Source organism: Lampetra planeri, chromosome 17, assembly GCF_965212315.1.
Source record: "Lampetra planeri chromosome 17, kcLamPlan1.2.h2, whole genome shotgun sequence".
Taxonomy (NCBI): Eukaryota; Metazoa; Chordata; class Hyperoartia; order Petromyzontiformes; family Petromyzontidae; genus Lampetra; species Lampetra planeri.
The window spans coordinates 5,789,100-5,809,594 of NC_136123.1; the positions used below are offsets into that span (position 1 = coordinate 5,789,100).

General features: G+C 46.9%; 1 protein-coding gene across 41 annotated transcripts in view; it reads left to right on the top strand.

Annotated features, from left to right (window-relative positions):
• LOC144723312 (uncharacterized) overlaps positions 1 to 17,646 on the top strand; it is an 82,753-nt gene extending 65,107 nt beyond the window's left edge. For 13 of the 41 annotated variants that reach the window (XM_078601967.1, XM_078601968.1, XM_078601972.1 and 10 more), the window contains 3 exons: positions 3,870 to 4,028; positions 8,097 to 8,162; positions 13,316 to 13,450. In XM_078601967.1, coding sequence (XP_078458093.1) covers positions 3,870 to 4,028; positions 8,097 to 8,162; positions 13,316 to 13,363 — 273 coding nt within the window. In that variant the 3' untranslated portion in view covers positions 13,364 to 13,450. Of the gene's footprint in view, positions 1 to 3,869; positions 4,029 to 8,096; positions 8,163 to 13,315; positions 13,454 to 17,392 lie in introns of those variants that run through there. The other 28 variants (XM_078601952.1, XM_078601956.1, XM_078601973.1 and 25 more) reach the window with 6 other exon arrangements.
• The last annotated feature ends 2,849 nt before the right edge of the window (positions 17,647 to 20,495 follow it).

Sequence of the window (20,495 nt, forward strand, 5' to 3'; positions counted from 1 at the left end):
AGGCCTCCCCTAGGTCGACTCAGCCTCAAATGAGTACCTGGTGTGATGTGTAAAGATCTTTACTATGGAGACAAAGGCGTGCCGGGCGTGGTGCTGGTCACCCCCCCCCCCCCGCATGTCCTGCTGGCCTTAATAGGAGCTCACTAATAGCACTGATTAGGCATATGTGTGCCATTCCCGTGTGTACGTGTGTGCATGTCTGTGCCTGTGTGCACGTGTGTGTGTATGTATTAAACAGTCACCTTTGCTCACTAGTTTCCGCTCCGCACTCAAAACTCGGTGATTTTCCAGAGCTCACCCCACGACCCCTTTAATCTCCCCCTCATAACCGCCGCCCCTACATTTACCTTGTCACATTCTCATTACATGTCTTTCATTCCCCCACTCATTCAATCCATTCATCGTCATCATTTACTGTCATCAATTTAGCTTTCACCGAATTCACGCATCGCAGATTTGCCCCCCCCCCCACAGGCTCCGCCAGTGGGGGGGGGGTGGCACGTGCCCCACCAATGATCCGATCGAAATCCCTAATTTCGATCGGATCATTGGGGTTTATTAGTAATAAATCGGCATTTTGCGACCCCCACTGCCACTGTGTAGCATATTATTACGTGCCAGGGACTCTATGAGATGATAGGACAATCGTCTGAGTCCGTAATTGGCAATAAGTAACGGCAAAGCAGTTATAAGCGACTCAGAATTGTGCGCAGTTGCGTATAGAGTACACGACTTCCCTGAAGGCATTCACCTTCAGCGAGCGTGATGCCGATCACACAACGCGGTTCGAATTCGACCCACGATCGATGGCTGCGCCATCGCCGCACACGCGTCGAATAAAAAGTCCTTACTTACTAACAACTCAAACTTAATTTGGTTCTTTCGGTAAAGTCACGTATCAAGATAAAATAATAAATAAAATAAAATACTAGCATACGACGTTTCGATTGCAATCATTTTCATTGCTGGAGGGGTTGCCCCCCCTACCTGAAAATCCTGGCTCCGCCATTGCCCTCCCCCCATTGCTTCCTCTCATCTATTTCATTCACCTTGTCTCCACCGTTGTATTCCTATGTACCACTCTTAATTCTGTGCAAAGCGCCTTGCACAATGCGCTATCTAATTTTTTTTAAAGATAAAAGTACGTGCGTTCACGTTTGCGCATGTGTACGAACGCGCTTTTGTATGTGCACGTGCGAGCTCGCATTATTTCACGCGCGAACCGTTCGCTGCAAATGTGTACACGTGTTTGGGACGTCTGCGGTGAATTGTGCTGCTATGAACAAGCGTGCGCACGTTAGGGTTGTGTGGGAGCGGTAATTTAGCAGTTAGCGCTACGCTGCGCTACGAACCCGGCGACCCGCTCACGGTCAACATCAGTGACGATTATCTGAATCGGTCCTGGGCCTCCCCCTAGGTCGACTCGGCCTCAAATGAGCACCTGTTGCGATGTGTAAACATCACGTGCCATGCCGGCCTTCATAGGTGCTCGCTAACAGCACTTGCCCCAACAGTCTGTTAGAGGCTATACGGGGGATATTTGTCTTCGTGAGGGTTGTGCAAGTTGGTGTGTGCGCTCGTGTTTTGTTGAGCAGCGTCGTCCCCATCGCTGCTGCCTCGTTAACATTCAATTGAGTCATGAGTCATTTTCCATCAGAGTATTTAAAGCATCCTTTGTAAAGCGTTTCACGTGGTGTCATAAATTAAATATATATGTTACACTCTTTGGTTATTTCGGTAAAGTCACGTAGAAAGAAATACAATAATAATATAATACTAATAATAGATTTAAATTAAATAATAATATAACATTTCCTTTCTACGTGACTTTACCGAAAGAACCAAAGAGTAATTCCTTGCAGTCACGAAAGATTCGAATATATGTTACATTTTTAATTAAAAGATTGTTCACGATTCAGGAAAAAATGGTATTGCGAGAAGATGTTGTTCTTGAAATGTTCAAAGACAATTCTGCTATTAATTCAACTTCACTTATTCTGATGGTTATTGGATAAGGGCACATTTCAAGAATTATATTCAAAACCAGCAGAATCAAATAATCACTTCAGACCCTTACAAGAGCGGCTCTTTAAACGCTTTTTTTTGTTAAACCAATATTCTTCATCTGATTAACAAACTTTCTGTAAAATGTTTTTATGAAATCTAATCCACTGTAATTAGTTTTGAATGTCACCTTCCAGCAGGTGTCTGTCATTTTAAACAGTGGTGGCATTTTCACTCAGTTTTACTGGTAGGAACCTCCTGGTTACACCAGCCCACAGGGGATTATTGTGTCCGTCCGTCGTGCAGGGAGGGGCTGGGTGGGGAGGGTGAGGCTGGGTGGGGAGGGGAGGGTGGGGCTGGGTGGGGGGTGGGAGGGGTAGGGCTGGGTGGGGAGGGGCTGGTCACCCCGTGGTGCCCTTATAAAACTCAACGTTTAACCTACTCACGCCGGCTTGTGCCCGTCCTCACAGTCGGGCATATTTGCGGAATACACCACGCCGCCGTTGACCCTGGCCATTGACCGAGCAGCCCAACGTTCCTACCAGCTCCCTCCGCAGGAACGTGTTAAATTTGGTCGATGGTGGGATTGGTTGATGGTGGGATGGGGTGATGGCAGTGGGATGGGGCAATAATGGGGGCTGCACACAGGGTAGTAGAGTGAGCCGACCTGCAAATGGGACGTTGGGCCCATTATTCCATCCATCAGCTTGTCTGCAGCGAGTCGCTTGGCCCAGCTGTTGCTTTGTTATGACGTAGCCTTTTCACGCTTCGGTGAGCATTCTAAACCCAATGCCGTTGGCACTTCAAGAGAAACGACGCACCAGATAGCGCACACAAATGCAATTCCAGCAGGTGTCTTGACGATTGGCTACTTTGTACGTTCACGTGTCAGCTTGGGGTAGCTTCGTGTCAGCTACGGCTCCACGTGTTTCCCTGAAAGCGTCGCGCTTTGCCGGGTGATCTCCTGAGGCCTGTGTGCGCATAGAGTTAAGATTTCACGATTTTATCAAAAACGTTGTTTAAAATCGTGACATCGATGGTCTAGAAGTGTTAGTGGTTGTTTTGTGTGTGCGTGCGTGCAGCATCGTGACGGTGTTGAATTTGGACGCTGTATAAATCCAGACTGACTCGTGTCGGTAGCTCGCCCTGTGCTCACACTTACACTACTCTCGTTAAAAATTATTAAACTGTGGCCAGTGATACTGGTGGCATTAACCAGTATGATGATAATGATGACTTATTGAGTAGGTGGCAGAGTTTAGTGATTGATGGCGGTGATTATAATGAATGAGTTCAAATATGTTGATTAATCGGGATTGATGATGATTGTGACAATAAAAATACAATTTTGAATTCATAAAGCATCTAAATACAAAAGCATCTCAAAGTCCTACATTGAACACTTTACATTTTCAAGCAGACAAACAGAAACGCATTAAACTAAGTGCAACAAAATATGCACAGAGAGAGATATAAAACAAGAGTTGGGTCGTTTAAGCAGAGGTGCAATTCTGCACATCAGCGCCCTGTTATTGAGAATTTAACAGGAAATTTCGTGTTAAACTGTAGATTAAATAGTGATAACAATGACTGACAATCACCATGATGACGACGTTTACGACGATGATGAAGATTGATGACGGTGATAAATAGATGATGGATGGGTTATAGCAGGACGATGATATTATTGAAAGGATGGATAAACAATGGTGATGGATAGATAATGTTTGGATGGATTATGGTGGTGGATGGATGATAAATGGTGATGGTGAATGGAGGACAATGATTGGATGATGTATGATTGATGTATGATGATCATTTTAAAGATGACAATGTTGGCGTCGTTGTTTTGGGGGCAATTTCAGGTGGCCGCTCACAATGGACCACACTCAGCCACCAATGGGAACTCATCCACGAGCGAGGGCTCCCCCTCCAATGGGAGCTCACCAACCATTCGGAGCGTGAGGGCCGGTGGGCTGGATGAGAACCGTGACAAGAGCGTCCTGGGCATGCTGCACCGAGTGGTGAGTAACACTTTGAAGACCCCTCCCCCCCGCGCCCCCTATCCTCCACACCTCTCCCGTCCCTCCCCCACCCCCCGCGCCTTCCCCACCAGCCATCGCCAGTGAGATGAAACAGCCCCATTGCCTCCCGTTGACTGAACGAATGATGCTCTGCGCGCACCTGACATCCCATGGATCTCGTGCATGCGTCACTCGCGAGGCGCGGCCGGTGGGGTTCCTGATGCACTCTCGCCCCTCGGCACCTGTTGCTGTCGAAGGCGTGGGGGACGATTTTGTGGTGACATTGGGCGGCGGTGGTGCGGCGCGGCGCGCGTAACCAGGCAGGGAAGGGGTTAATGAGATGCCGACAACAGACACCCACTCGTGGCCGTTATTGCTGCACTTTATTTTAATCACGTACGTGCATACGTGCGTGTCGAATGTGCAGCTAGCCGTACAGCGCAACGCAACGTGGAATCGAATTACATACGTACTCAATGGCGGAGCCAGGATTTTCAGGTAGGGGGGGGGGGGGCAACTCCTCCAGCAATGAAAAATGATAGCAGTTGTTAGTGAGTGAGGACTTGTCCCTTGCTTTGTATTCGCGTGTACGGCGATGGCGCAGACATCGATCGAGGGTCGAATTCGAACCGCGTTGTGTGATCGGCATCGCGCTCGCTGAAGGTGAATGCCTTCAGGGAAGTCGTGTACTCTATACGCAACTGCGCACAATTCTGTGAGTCACTTATAACTGCTTTGCCGTTACTTATTGCCAATTATGGACTCAGACTATTGTCCTATCATCTCATAGAGTCCCTGGCACGTCATAATATGCTACGCAGTGGCAGTGGGGGTCGCAAAATGCCGATTTATTACTAATAAACTCCAATAATCCGATCGAAATGAGGGATTTAGATCGGATCATTGGGGGGGCACGTGCCCCCCCCCCCCCCCCACAGTGAACGTACTTTGCATCAAATACAATTGACACTCCCAATTGTATTTAATATTGCTTCGAAGCGTAGCCGCATCCCGATTCGCTGTCGTTTTACATATCACCGCAATGCATGCATGAGATGCATGCACATTGATGCAATTACGGAATATATTGAGTCGGCAGTTGACAAAGTGCCCCTCCCGTTGTTTTGGTGAATTTTCATTACTTGAACGGTCACAATTCAACGACTCATTAGCTTGAGCATCGTGTGTACCGCAAACCTCTCGCATGTGTTGTCCTTTTCATTTGCTGTGGGCCCTCCCCTCCACTAGCCGCAGGGATACCTTACCATTGGCATGTAATGTGTGCGGGTCCATACGCGCAGAATCCAATGTGCGCACGCTTCCCGATTGTGAATCAATTTTAAATCCACAAAGTGCAGCGTGCCCAACGTGTAATATGTACGCATGAGATGAAGACAAATATCCCCCATGAAGCCTGAAACAGACTGTTGGGGAAAGTGCTGTTAGTCAGCACCGATGAAGGCCGTCACGGCACACATAGGGGGCAGGGGGGGGATGGACAGCACCACACTCAGCCGCCTTTGTCTCCCTAGTGCCGATGTTTACACATCGCAACCAGGTACTCATTTGATACACGAAGCTCGGACCAAGCAAGGTGTTTCGATAAACCACAGCTGAAGAAGCACAGATGCAGACGACAACCAAATGAAGTGACTGGTTTCATCGGGGAATATCTGCAATGAGCAGCATAATGCCATCCTTGGTCAGAAATTAAATGTGTTTCGTGAACCTTGGATACTGCGTCCCTGGACTAAAGCAAAAACTAATTTTACTCTGCCGTATTAATATACTTGGTCTATTTGGTTTCACATTTCTTGCAATTTAATAAGCAGCATTTAATCATTTTATGCAGGTATAGTGTTTGCGTGTGTGTGTGTGTATGTCAAGTGGGGAGTAATGGCGCGGTGCTTTGCGCTGCGCTCATGGCCAACACCAGTGATGATTATGTGAACCAGTCCTGGCCCTCTCAGCCTCAAATGGGCACCCGGTGTGACGTGTAAACATCGCCACCCACCCCCTCGTGTGCCGTGTCGGCCTTCTTTGGTGCTCACTAATGGTTTGTTAAGGCTACACAGGGGACCTTTGTCCTTGGCTTTGTATATGTACGTCAAACACTTCTCCCTCTTGATTCTTCCCTCGCACTGCTCCACTTTGTAATTCCCTCCCATCGTCCCTGAACCCAACGCTTTTCACCAAGCTCAAGTCAAGGAACGTCGTAATTCGTGTCGACTCCAACTCTCACGGTGCTATTTGTTGCTCGTCGCTTGGCATTTGAAGCCTTTGGGCATGCACTCAGCGACTAAAACATCTGGCTACGCTGGTGCAGCAACAGAGTGCAAAGGTCATGGTTGCGAGTTCAAACCCTGGTGGGAGTTGACTCGGTCCATCGTCTCTCTGGGGTCCATAAAATGAGTACCACTTTGTGGCAAAGTCAACGGTGGTTATCCTATGGATAGACTGGATAGACTCACCTCAGCCATAGGAATGGAGAATTTCCACCACCACAGGCTGTCAACTGGAGATGAGCATCGTCTGAATTGCTCATCCAAAGTCGGAAATCGCTGTGACTTGGGAATGAAATCCCACTCGTGCGACAGTTAGCAGCACGCGAGTTCTTCATGCACGGTCGACACCGCACTGGACCACCAGGAATGCAATTTATTGCCGTTGCAAAAGTAACAGAGGCTATTACCTCCCATGACGGATACACAGCGGAGTGCACGGATAGTTCAAGTTCAAGTTCATTTATTAGGTATAGCCCTGTGAGCCATTCGGCTCTTGAATCGGGTGCAACCGCAACAAACAAAAAACATGTACAAAAAAGATCTTAAAGTGAATATGTGACTAAGTGCAAACAGAAAATCCAAGAAAAGACAGCAAAATATTGCAGAAAAAAAATCACCGTACACCAACGCTGTGTGCAAAAATCCCAGTGGGATGCAAGTCAAACAACCAACAACAACCACAAGACAACTTAGATTAAGGCCATCAGTCTAACTCTGTACTACAACAAACAAACATGGCTAAACCAATACACTTTTCGAAATCACCAAAATAAAGCCATGAAAGCAATGAAACAGTGGTCATAGGATAGACCCGGCACCAGAGTGTTCGCGTTGGGCTAAAATGTAAAGGTCGTTTCTATACCCCGGTGCGCGCGTTCGCGGCTCACACTACAAACTCGTTCTGCGGGGGGCATTTAACCTGCGCGTCAAAGCCGGTCAAACAGGTCGGAGGGCGTGGAGTTACCCACACATTACCCACCGTCCGTCACCATGAAAAAAGATGCAATGGTTCATTCTAAACGCTGGCTTTGATTGCCAATCCACTGCTGTATGAAGGCCTCCCCATGCTGCCTTGTCAGCCATGGAGGTTGTTGGACCAAACTGCAGTCGACGCTTTGTCAGCGTGGCTTGAAGAAGGACCGGTTCAGATAATCGCTCAGCAGCTATGTTAGCCGCGCTTGGAAAGGGAACTCAGTGTTTGCGGGGTTTTACAGCGCGGTGCGCTAACCACTGCGCCACCCCTCCACGATGGCTTCACAGAGACAACAACAATAATAAATTAATAAATCCAGCGACCACAAATATGAATTACTGTAATTGGATCCGAACCTCTTGTGGATTGGTGGTTTACGCAGATTAGCGATGGTCCATTTGATAGCAAAGAAGTGCCTGCAATTACCCCTTAATTGCGGGTAATTAGCGCGTGCTGCTCGCAACGGAAATGCCATGCAGGTGTCATGTGCGGCCACGTGCCGATTTGTATCCCTTTAATTAAGATCGACAGCACGCTTCGTCGGGTCAGCCGCAACTATCAAGGTGTTTTTTTGTTGTTAACATGATTTAAGTGAACCGACGTTATTTTTTATCTCTTCCGAATTACGAGGATTTTTTTGGTATAGATGGTGAAGTCAAGCGTACAAATGTTTTGAGATTCGACGTGGCTTCGCAAGGGTGAATAAAGGGTTCGCGTTTCGTTGCTTTTAATCTGACCGTGCGTGCGTGCGCGTGTGTGTGCGTGTGTGTGTGCGTGTGACGTGTGGCGCGCTGACCTTTTCCCGTGCAGAACAAGAGGAAAGAGAAGAGACAGGAGGTGTTTGGTGGCAACGGTGAACTCATTGGCAACGGAGATGTGAGTACGCGGCCTGATAGCGGCCACGGTCGCAGAGGAGCGATCGGCCCCGCCATGAGGGCGAGTTTCACAAGTTAGGCGACCGCACAGGCAACGTTTCAAAATCTTGATAATTGTTTTTTTACCCTTTTATCTGGCAACAAAACTGACACCTTTTTTTACAAGGAGTCATGTTTACATAGACCACAATACCTGCAGTCATAATGCAAACAAAAAACATAACTCTGATAATGTGCACTGTCCTTGAAGTTGATTGGTCCACACCCGAGACAGCTTTCCTTAGAGCCTAGTCTCACATGGGTTGGACCAGATGACGCCAAAAGGCGCAAAATCTTCACAAAAGTACACGGCGGTGTCAGTTTGGAGTTTTATTTTCTCTACATTGCTCACGTTACCTCACTCGGTTTACTCTGCGTTGTAAAGAAGAGCAATTTCCCCGGAAAAGTCGACCATTATGTACTATTTTCCTTTAAAGGCCATAGTGTTATTGACGAATGTGTCGATGTTGTTGTTGTTACTTGTGCTTGTTTACCACTGCCAACGCAGTTCCACAGAATAATCAGCGAATTAATCGTTTTCTTCAAAGACCGTGTCCCATCCACGCTGTTTGATGTCTGTGAATAACAAGCAAAACATCACCGGAAGAGAATTGCTTAAGACAAGCAACTACAACTAGAGCATTCGTGACACTTTTCAATTACAGGTTGGATTTATATCGCGTCTAAATGCGACCGCAACTAGAGATGCCGTATATATGTTGAAATTCTTGCGCACCGTACGTATCCAACCGTGCCAATCGGAGGTGCGGGAGAAGAACAACAAGCAGTTCTGCACAGACACATCTGGCATATTCATTTAATGGAAAGAGGCAGTCAGTCACATGGGATGGGGGGCGAACAGGGGCTGGGAGTTTGACTGCAGGGATGGCCGTGGGAACGGAGTTCCCCAGTCAACGGGGGCAGATGAAGAAGTGAACGAGCGACTTCCCAGTGAGTGAAGTTTGGCTGGGCGCTTCGATAGCCTGAATTGCTGGGCCCGGCAGTGCGTGGACGGGTAGTGGAGTGAAAATTCCAGGCTCCAATAAGATGACAGCCTTGCTGTAAAGGGATTGCTGTTTTAAGTTTACGTTCGGCATAATGCTCCGTACATCATGATTGCAGAGGACTGACTGTCCATTTGCCTTGAGGGCACAATGAGACACGGCAAAGTAGACAGCAGTGGACAGAGATGATATTGGACTGCATATCCCTGCTTGTAATCCATAATGTAATCCCAAGTAATCAACTCACCTGTATTAGTGCGAGAGTAATCGTTAACCCTCTTACATTAGCTGCGGATGAAGCTAATGCCGCACATCCTTTGTCCCTGCACCGCTCTTACTATTGAACCGGCATCATTCTACCAAGGCTTTGTCCGCTGATCAGTTATAGGGCGGCATTACTTACACAGTTCTCAGCTGTGGCTCCATTAAGAAGCCTCTGACCCTTGGTAATTCGCAAGACGCTGCGGATTTTTGTTCTCTGCATCATCTTCGAGCCTGCACTCTGTATCGAATTTGTTGACACAACTAATGCTTTTCAGATATGTCGATCGGCAGAGTGATGCCTTAACAGAACAGAAAGAGAGGCGCTCTCATTACAGATAAGCAATTTGCCGTCTGGATATGTGAACCCATTAAATATGGTGGCAGTGAAAAGTTGACAAATGTTGATAGCGCAGGCGTTTTGACAGTTATAAATTACAGCCAATGTGCAGGGTGTACATCTGTGCTCGTTTAATAATAAAACAATTTTTAGAGCCTCTTGTCACTCGACTACTGGCTGCTGGCCTTCCCACACAGTGTCAGTCATTGTTCAACTAAACTATTTCAACTATTTTAAAACTATATTTTGCATTTCACCAGCTAAGGCCCACTGAGTTATCCAGCTCTTTTTTCAGAAGCGACCTGGCCACAAACGATAGCTCGATGAAGTGGCTTATCATGTGGGAATTTATAGCAGTCAAATACCCTAAACGCATGTTTCTAAATTTGGAGGGGAAAAAAATGGCTGACCCGGAGAAAAATCCACACGACCACGGGGAGAGGGACATGCAAAACTCCAAATATACAGGCGTCTGGATTGAGATTGAACCCACGACCTCCTGTATGCCAGGCAAGGTAGTTAACATCTTGCCACTGTGGCGCTGGTGAAGTGTGTGGGCCCAGGACCAATTCAGCATCACGTGTACATGTGGTGAGTTGTATACGTAGGAACGTGTACTTTTGTGTACGAAATAAATTGAGGATGTAACCCTGCGTGTGTGTGTGTGCACGCGTGGGAGCGGTAGTGTAGCGGTTAGCGCGCTGTGCTATGAACCTGGCGACCCGGGTTAGATTCCCGCTCACGGCCAACACCAGTGACGATTATCTGAACCGGTCCTGGGCATCTCCTAGGTCGACTCAGCCTGAAATGAGTACCTGGTGCGGTGTGTAAACATCGCCACTGAGGAGACAAAGGCGGCCGGGCGTGGTGCTGGCCACCCACCTCCTCGTGTGCCGTTCTGGCCTTCATAGGTGCTCGCTAACAGCACTTGCCCCTACAGTCTGTTAAGGCTATACGGGTGATCTTTGTTGTGCGTGCGTGCGTGGTTGCGTGTGCGCGTGCACATCACTTCCGAGCTTGTGTGTGTAAACACAACAATAATAAAGCGCCTACAAGTAATTATATCGCGATAACAACCTGAAATATCTCGAGCCGCGGAACAAGTTATTATCCTAACGCTCTGCCCGTTACGTCCTGTCTCGAGCAGTCATTTGCAATTTCACACGAGGTGAGTGTGAACCCGCCCGTCCGCGCTCGGCCCAATTGCACACCAGGGCTCACACAAGACAAAATGTGATTGCGTTTCATCCGGTTGAATAAAAAAAAAGGTCAAGGTGCGGCCGTGAAAGTGCTCGCTAGCCCGACTACCGGTCGAAGGGCCATCTGTGAAACGGAGCTGCTGTAGAGAACTTCTCGAGGAAGCCGTGTGGCTTACTCGTCCATGCCGGCCGACGATCAACTAAACGTTGGTTGTGCCCATCTCTACTGCTGGCTGGACAGAGACATGGACCCGGTCTTGGGGTGATGACTTTATATATTTGTCCCAGCTGCAGCACCGGGAGATAGACGCAAACTGACTACCTCTGCAATTGCAGGTGTATATAATACGGAGCTATTAGAGGTGACTTGGAATTAATATTTACAAGTATAGGGGTTTTTTTTTGCTGTTAAAGTAAATAACAAGTATTAACACGTAATAATAGGTTTTTTACCCTTTTTTCTGGAATCATGTCTGCATTAACCACAATACCTGCAGTCAGAATGCAAACAAAAAACACACTGATAATGTATGCATTGTCCTTGCAATTGATTGGTCCACACCAGAGGCAGCTTTCCTTAATTTCAAGGACAATGCATACATTATCAGTGTGTTTTTGTTTGCATTCTGACTGCAGGTATTGTGATTAAGGCAAACATGATCCCTTGTAAAAAAAGGTTTCAGTTTTGTTGCCAGAAAAAAGGGTAAACCTATTATTATATTTTGCTACTGGCAAAGGAGGCCTCATGAAGTATTAAGACGCTTGCTTTAATAAGCGCGTGTATGTGTATCTTTGTGCATCTGTATTCAGTTTTCATTCGTGTTTGGCAACGCTATAATTGCATAAAAACGCAGCAATTTATTGGCACTATAACACTTCGCATTTGGAAATTTACTCTTAAAGAGTGGTTTCGTTATGTTCGTGCTAGTTTTCCCATGCACAAAGTGTCAACGTGCTAACATGTGTCTGATGATTAACATGTGTCTGATGATTAACCTGTTCTCTGCGCCGTGTAAATACAGTATATATAAAAAAAAGTATCTATAAATTAGCTTGCTGTCGTGTTGCAATGTGGCTTGGACCTCAGCCCATGTGCAGGAATGCAGGCCAACCAGAGTTCCTACGAATGTGACCCTACTTGCACAGAGACACTCACTGACACGAAGATCCATCCTTATTAGACTGTTGGGGCAAAATTTGTTTGCGAGCTCTTGTAAAGGTTGGCCACAGAGCAAATGGGTGGGTGGGTACAGCCAGCACCACGCCCAACCGCCTTTGTCTTCCCAGTGCAGATGTCAACGCTCTACGCCAGTTGGCTTAATTGAGGCTGAGCTGGGTTTTTTTTAAATCAAAGTGTGCTAACCACTACACCCACTGCTCCCCTACGCACACTCTTGCAGCGCTCAGTCACACCAATGTGTTTACCACTCACCAAAGGCACACACACACACACTCTAGCACTCATTGTCAAACCAATGCGATAGCTGTGTAACAAAAAACATGTTTTTTTTTTCCTGGGTAGTAAGTGTTATTTTCCAATTGCTTATGCCTCAAAAGTACAGAAAATGGCTATTATTCCCCACAAACTTTGCTTTTGTGACCAGGACAGTGATATTTATGAATGTACCTATTTTCAATGAGAAAAGTGTGCATTTGTGTCATTCCTTTACGTAAAGTCCGGGTCACAAAAGCAAAGTTTGTGGGAAATAATAGCAATTTTCTATACTTTTGAGGCATAAGCAATTAGGAAATATCACTTACTACCCAGGAAAAAAATCTTGTAACATAGTCAGTCACCACCCTTACACTCTCACACTCACCGCCCACACACACTCACACTCAGTGTGCTCACCACTCACCACACACACACTCTCACACTCAGTGTGTCACCACTCACCACCCACATACACACACACTCAGTGTGCTCATCACCCACACACTCTCACACTCACCGCCCACACACTCTCACTCTCACACTCAGTTGCTCACCACTCACACTCTCACACTCAGTGTGCTCATCACTCACACACTCTCACTCACACTTAGTGTGCTCACCACTCACCACTCACACTCTCACTCAGTTGCTCACCACTCACCGCATGCACACACACAGTCTAGCACGCGCTGTCACCCAGAGACAATATAAAAGCCTTAACACGGCTCCCACCATTCAGATGCTGTCATCCCGACAGACATGTTCTTCACCTGAGGACGGCTGCTTGCGTTGTGGCCGAACCGTCGTGAGAATTCTTTTATTATGTTTTATTTTTATTTATTTTATTATTTCCCTTCTACGTGACTTTACCGAAAGAACCAAGAAGACGGCTCCCACCTATCCGCTAAAGACGGCTCGGCCTAATTCTACTTTCTCTGCTCTGTCGAGCCATGCTGGCATGCCCGAGTGGTTCTCCCAGGTGCGATCATTATGTTATTTGATGTAGTCGGGTGTCTGAGTGGTTTGTCACCAGAGTTCAATAGCACTCACATACAAATGAGGCCTTTCTCTGCCAAAGACCTCATTATTAAAGGCCACCTTTTAAAAGGCATCAGGCCGGCTATCTGGTGCAGTTTGTTTTGCTGCCCCGTTTCAAACTTACAATGTCCCATCCACTGTGTTTGAAACAGGTTCGTGGATTTCTCGCTAGACATCATTGCAAGGGGAAAAAAAAGCTTCCGCAACCGTTGCATTTATAACAATCTGCAATTCAAATGTCGATGTGCATAGCGTTTAAATGCGACCGCCCACTCAAGATGAAATGGCGAGAGAGCGAGAGGCAGGCAGTCGTAGGCAGAGGAAGAAAACAGGAAGGTCTTGAGACCTGGACTTGAACAGGGAGCGACTATGACGAATAGAAGTATGAATCATTTTGGCAAGGTGTTAGCGAGTGCCTATATCACGACGAGCGCAGCACACGAGGAAGTGAAGCAGCCTTCGGCATCATGCCTCGTCGACCTCGCACTGCTCTTGACGTTCGTGACATGCAGCTACGTTCGGTATTATATCTTAGGTCGAGTCAACCTAGGCGAGACCCGCAACTCGTTGAGCGAGACGCCAAATCGAATCCTCGGTGGCTGACCTCTGCTGCTCAGTGTGCTGAGATGAGAGAACACGTACAGCCCCTTTTTGTCACTCCACCGCTAGATGTGGCCCTCCCCACGCCGTGCGGGCCGTGGGGTTAATGCGCCCACGCTGGTCAGTGCGGGTTGGCGAAGGCGGGGAGAAGAGACGCGGGATCATACTAGTGTAATTAAGGTCGTTGAGGCGACTTCTGGAATCCGGTCTTTTATTCAACTTGCATTACAGATTTCCTTCACGCTGCTGACAGGCAGCGTGAGAGGGACAGATAGAGACGTACTGCCACGTGGCAACCCGGAGCCCCGCTCACGCGTGGCCCCTTCCTCCGTTCGTTCCCGTTCTGACCACGTGTCGTTCGTCTCCACCCCTATTTAATACCCGGGTCACGTGGTACGTTTCCACCAATCCTAGTTAGCCTCCATGGAATATTCCAGGCTCCCTCGTAGGCTCCCGGGACCACGCCCCTGACTCATCTCCCCATTGGCTGTGGCCAAAGCCAGCAGAACCAATCCTCTACTTACAGCTGTCACCTTTCCATTACGTCAGGGCCACGCCTCTAGGCTTCCCCCCATTGGCTATAAACCAGGACCGGCAGAGCCAATCATCATGACGAGTTGTGATAAGTCAGTGAGCCGGATATATCCTCACATTACACTAGCAAGGAACAGCGGTGTATGTTTGTTTCACTGCACTCTCTGCTGACCACCACGTAGCACATCCCCGCAGCAGCCTCTTACAACCAGGCGTCCGTGGTGGTCACTCGTCCAAGCCCTGCTTCGCTACCGCGATCTTACGAGATCCTTGGGCATCCTAAGCAGTTTGGTCATTTGGCTTACGTGTACGTGTCTTTTAGATGTTCTATTTATACATTCAGATGTTCAGTATATAAAGCGACGGAGGCAATCGCTTTTTTGTTTTATGGGGGGATGTTTTTAATACCTTCGCAACACAAGCAATCGTCTTCAGGTGAAAAAATACAGCAGGCGGACTGCTGAGGCAGGAAGAAATATATTTTATTATTTTATTATTTTTCTATCTACATGACTTTACCGAAAGACCCAAAGAGTATGAATTCGTGCAGTCGCGAAAGCTTTAAGGCACAAATTTACATGCTCTGGCAATCAATATGACTCGAGTACAATGATTTAAAATTCACCTCCTCTTATACAACAGTGTTTACGTTGAGTATTGCCAGACACGGCGCACCAACCCGTGGCTTGCGTGGAACGGCGCAGCCCACGTGTGTGTGTGTGCACATGTAACATGCATGTTTGACTGTCATAGCATGAGCAAGCTGGAATGCGTGGGCGTACAAGCGTGTTTGTATGCGCAAGGAACTTGGTGACCTTGGTTTTATACCTGGCTATAGCCAACAACAGCGTCGATTATCTTAACCAAGGATCAGGCCTCCTCTCAGTGAACGCAGCCTTAAATTAGTACCTGATGCAGCCTTTCAACGACTCCAAAGTCCCCACCAATGAAGACTTGAAAAACCCCACCACGAAAGTGCTTAAAATCACGCCAGCCTTCTCACGAAGCAGCAGCCGCTATCCACGCAGATGGCAATGAGCCATCGTTCTAAAGGATGGAATCGTGGGACGCACGCGGCATAGACAGCCAAACGTCTCGTCACTGACCCAGCAGCAGAGGTCACTGGCTTTGACCTTTCTCGAAGACAGTGGACGGCACTCGACCGAACCCGCACGACAAGACACGGACGATGACGCGCCCGCCTGTTTCACGAGTGAAGCAGGGCGCCATTTGTGGCGAGATGTTACCTGCCTCTCCTGGTATACATGAGGTCGTGGGTTCGATCCCGACCCTGACACCTGTGTATTTGGAGTTTGCATGTCTCTCTCCCTGTGTTCTCGTGGATTTTTTTTATCGACATCACGCGTACAAGAGTATTTGGCTGCTGTAAATTTCCACGCGACAAGCCACTTCGCTGAGCTATCATTTGTGGCCAGGTCGCTTCTGAAAGATAGCTACTGTATAGCTCAGTGGGCCTTACCTGGTGAAATAAACAAAGAGTTGAGTATAGTTCAGTGTAGAGGGGAGGATGATTGATGCGACCCCCCCTCCCGCACACAAGTGCGACCGTGGACACGAGTCCCAGACCCTGAAAGGTATCGATCGCATCGACCTGCCCACTGAGATCTGCTGCGGAAGGCTAGCTTCGTTTCTCCACTCAATATCTCGGGAAGCCATGGAGTGGATCGCCAAACTAGACGTCCCATTGCAAGCTCTTTCCAACAAACGAGAGAAGCACCGGGGGAGTCATTGGTGGCTGGGCGTGCTACTGGCCACACGCGACTACCTCCTTGCCATACGTGCTGTAAATGTGCACATATCATTGTGTGTGAGACGTGTTTACGAGGGTGAATTTGTAAGAACGCGAATACGCTTGTGTGTAAGGACGAGTCGGCCTCAACTGAGCGCCTGGTGCGGTGTGTAAAATCATCGCCGCTCGGGAGACAGAAAGGCGGTCGGCCGTGGTGTTGGCCACCCACCCCCTCGTCTGCCGTGCCGGCCTTCATAGGCGCTCGCTCACAGCACTTTCCCCGACGGCCTATCAAAGGCTACACGTAGATCTTTGTCTTTGCCTTCGGGTGTGCATGCGCGCGTGTGTGCGCATGTGTAAGTGGGCATTGAAGGCATTTTCTTGATGTCCGCTCTTGACCCACAAGGTTCACGGAATCTCAAAAGGGATCTTGTTTTTTTTTCTTCCACCTGTGTGCTTGGGCCCGTGACTCGCGCGTTAAGCTACTGCACGCTCGGCGATATTTAGTAACGTATAAAGATAAAATAATAAATTAAATTAAATACTAGCATACGACGTTTCGATTGCAACACAAGCAATCGTCATCAGGTATAAATTAAATAGAAACACAAATCTAGTATACTGTATTACATTACATTTCTAAGTATACTAGATTTGTGTTTCTATTTAAATAGAAACACAAATCTAGTATACTGTATTACATTACATTTCTAAGTATACTAGATTTGTGTTTCTATTTAATTTATACCTGATGATGATTGCTTGTGTTGCAATCGAAACGTCGTATGCTAGTATTTAATTTAATTTATTATTTTATCTTTATACGTTACTTTACCGAAAGAACCAAAGAATAATTCCTGCAGTCACGAAAGCTCCAAATTAAGTTTGATGTTTAGTAACCCTGAGAATGCAGTGCGAAGCCAGTGCTTCCTTCACCTGCGCGGAGAGAACGAGTGGCAGCACGGATGAGACAATTAACAAGAGGATCGTGTTGTGCGTGTGTATGCGTGTGTGTGTGTCTCTCGTCACAGGCATCTTCGAACGAAATCATCAGCAGTTCCTGAGCACAATAACTCGCTGAGCAGCAGAGCCGCACAACTCCAAAGAGCAGAAGAAGTTGTGTTCGACGCCACGTCACCGATACCACAGTACACAACAGTACCACTGCCACATCTTGGCACCACCTAACCCAGACACAACACACCGCAGAAGCTTACACAACTCGGGTACGCAGCGCCATAGCTTATACCAATACTCAGCACACCATAGAATATACCAATAAAAACGTACAGCACCACAGCATACACCACGACCATGGAGCATATGTCGTGACTACTGCAACACACAACAACAATACCACTACGCTGCTAGGTTTAGTACAAAAGCTGTGAGCTTTACCCAGACTACCCAACTCAATCTGGTGGTCTGGATAAGGGTGAGATCCTGTGTTGGTACAATGCACACATTTTTCTTTGTTGTTGAATCTATTTGTATTCCGGCCGGCACTACATTTTCTGTTTTGATTGGGTTTTCTCGTCATTTACAGATTTGAATCACTACACCGCTGCAACATACAGCATCATAGCAAATTCTATTGCAGCGTGCAACACTATAGCAGATACTCATACAGGGCAAATAGCTGACATCACCATCAACACAAGCACAACGTTGTCAGCCTCGAAATCAATTACCAGCCATTTACGCACAATACATCAAAATCATGCTCGTCGCATCTTCATCATCCACCATCATCACGTCTGTAACTTCAGCCGTTCAAAATATAAGACATGCCGCCAGTTTCTGACAGCACTTGCGTGATGGTGGGTCTGTAATTTCCACTTTCGGCAAAACGGGAGGCTTTGCTTTGGTATTCGTGCCTTGGTGACTGCCACTGAAAAAAAATGACAGTGACGAGCCACTTTGTGTAAATCAAACTCACTGGCTGCGTGCGTACAAGCTGCCTTGGATGGAAAAGTGCACACTGACCGCTAAGTATCATGCAGCTGCTCCCCTTTCCTTTGCCCGCACCGACTGACAAAAAGGGGCCTGCAGACACGTAACGAACGATAATAACAACCATCATCATCATCATCTTGTTAAGTGACGCACGAGACACCGAGCAGGGGGTTTCAGAGGAGGCGTTGCGGGGTCCCACATCTGGTCGCGGATGCCGTGCGGAGGACGTGGCATTGTCCCGGTGAAGTTCACCGCTTGCTGGCATCTTTTGCGGCGTTTTTATTTTTATGTTGTCAGCTGGGGCACCCACACAAAATTCACTTCGTCAGTGTTCGGTGGGTGTTACTTTTACGTTTTACGCTTTTACTTCAGGGTTTTTCTGGTAACGGCGTGACACTTTTAAGGCAGTGAAATCGGCAAGGCCCCAGGGCGGCATAGTACGGTCGATAGTTCCTCGGAAGTCACAGAGTGAGCGCGTTGCTTCCGAGCGCGTCACAAATGTGGCGTTAGTCTTTATCAGATTGTCAAACAGGATGGGTTCAGGAATATTAATAACGATAGTCAACTTCTTCTTCTTGGTTCTTTCGGTAAAGTCACGTAGAAGGGAAATAATAAAATAATAAAATAAAACATAATAAAATAATTCTGTCGGGAAGACAGTTGACCTGTTCTTCACCTGAGGACAGCTGCTTGCGTTGTGGCCGAAACGTCGTGAGAATTATTTTATTATGTTTATTTTTTTATTTTTTTTATTTTTTTATTTCCCTTCTACGTGACTTTACTGGAAGAACCAAGAAGATGAATCCCTGCAGTCACGAAAGCTTTAAATCGAAACGATAGTCAAATGCACGAAACTTTAATCGGAGGCTTCTGGCATCTATTACATGGGATTATTCTGGAAAATCTGGTTAAAAAAAAGCGCACGAATGAAATGTATGTTGAATTTATTTTGCGCCGTATGTAGCCAACCGTGTTAATCGGAGGTAAAATGTAACAAATAATTTTGGTGATGCTGCTGCTGCGTTGGCCATGGTCCACAATCACAAATAAAACAAAACATCTTCACGCATTTGTAAATAACGTAGCCTTAAAAGGAAAAGTAGGCGATGTTTCAGGCAAATGGCCTTTCTACATAGCACATTTGCTACGATGACATGCCATCGCCTCCAAATCGTATGCATTATACATATATACCGTAGTTCCTTTTAAGTCCACGGTGTTTTTTTATGATTGTGTCGAGTATTTTTTAATCACAAGTGGAAAATTCAACCTCGGAAGGTGTTGGTTTTGATGCGTGCGAGCCTTGTCGCCTCGTCACGTGCTTTGACAGATGTGAGATTGATGTACAAGTAAAACGCAATATATATAGGTCGGTCACGCTGTTATTGTTTAATTAGAACTGTGTTCTGAGACATGATTTTAGTGTATATTTTAACACCTTTTAGCGAAGCGTGCAAAGTTAATTTTGCAACAGGAAGGGGGAAAAAATGTAATAATTCGTCATTCTGCCTGCAGCGCTTTGTTATTTCCAAATTACTTCTCGATGTTTGTAACGTGCTGTTTGTTTTTAATTGCCGATGGGGAGCTTTAGAATTACTCTTGCACGCCGTGTGATTAATTCTGCCAGGGGCGAATGAGTTCAGACTCTCTCAAAACCACTGTTTGTCAAAATATTTTTTTATTCCTTCCTGCCTTTTTTATTACCTTGTATAGTTTTGCTTTTAACACTGTAATACAATTTCAATACAAGTTTAGATTTGTATTTTTTTTATATGAATCAAACACACTACCGGGCATGCAGTCGGACTGTGATTGCAGCTCTTTGCTCCAGCGTTTGACACCAGTACATGCATCGGTGACATTAGCAGTGGCAGTAATTTCTATGGTTAAGAATGCAGAACCAATGGCTACAGACACGACTCCAGTGATTTACTGTAAAACACATATCGTGTTTATTTCATTCCATTACTTTGGTGGAATGGGGGGCAGGGGCAGGTGGGGGAGAGTGGTGGTGCAGTGGTTAGCGCACCGCTTTATGAAGCCACCACGTGTTGCATCATTGACGAGTGATATCTGAAGTAGGCCCATACCCCTCACCCTGCCCCTTACCCTTCACCGACTCGCATTGACCAGTTTGGTGAAGTATGGTCAAACAACCCCAACGACCAAAATGGAATG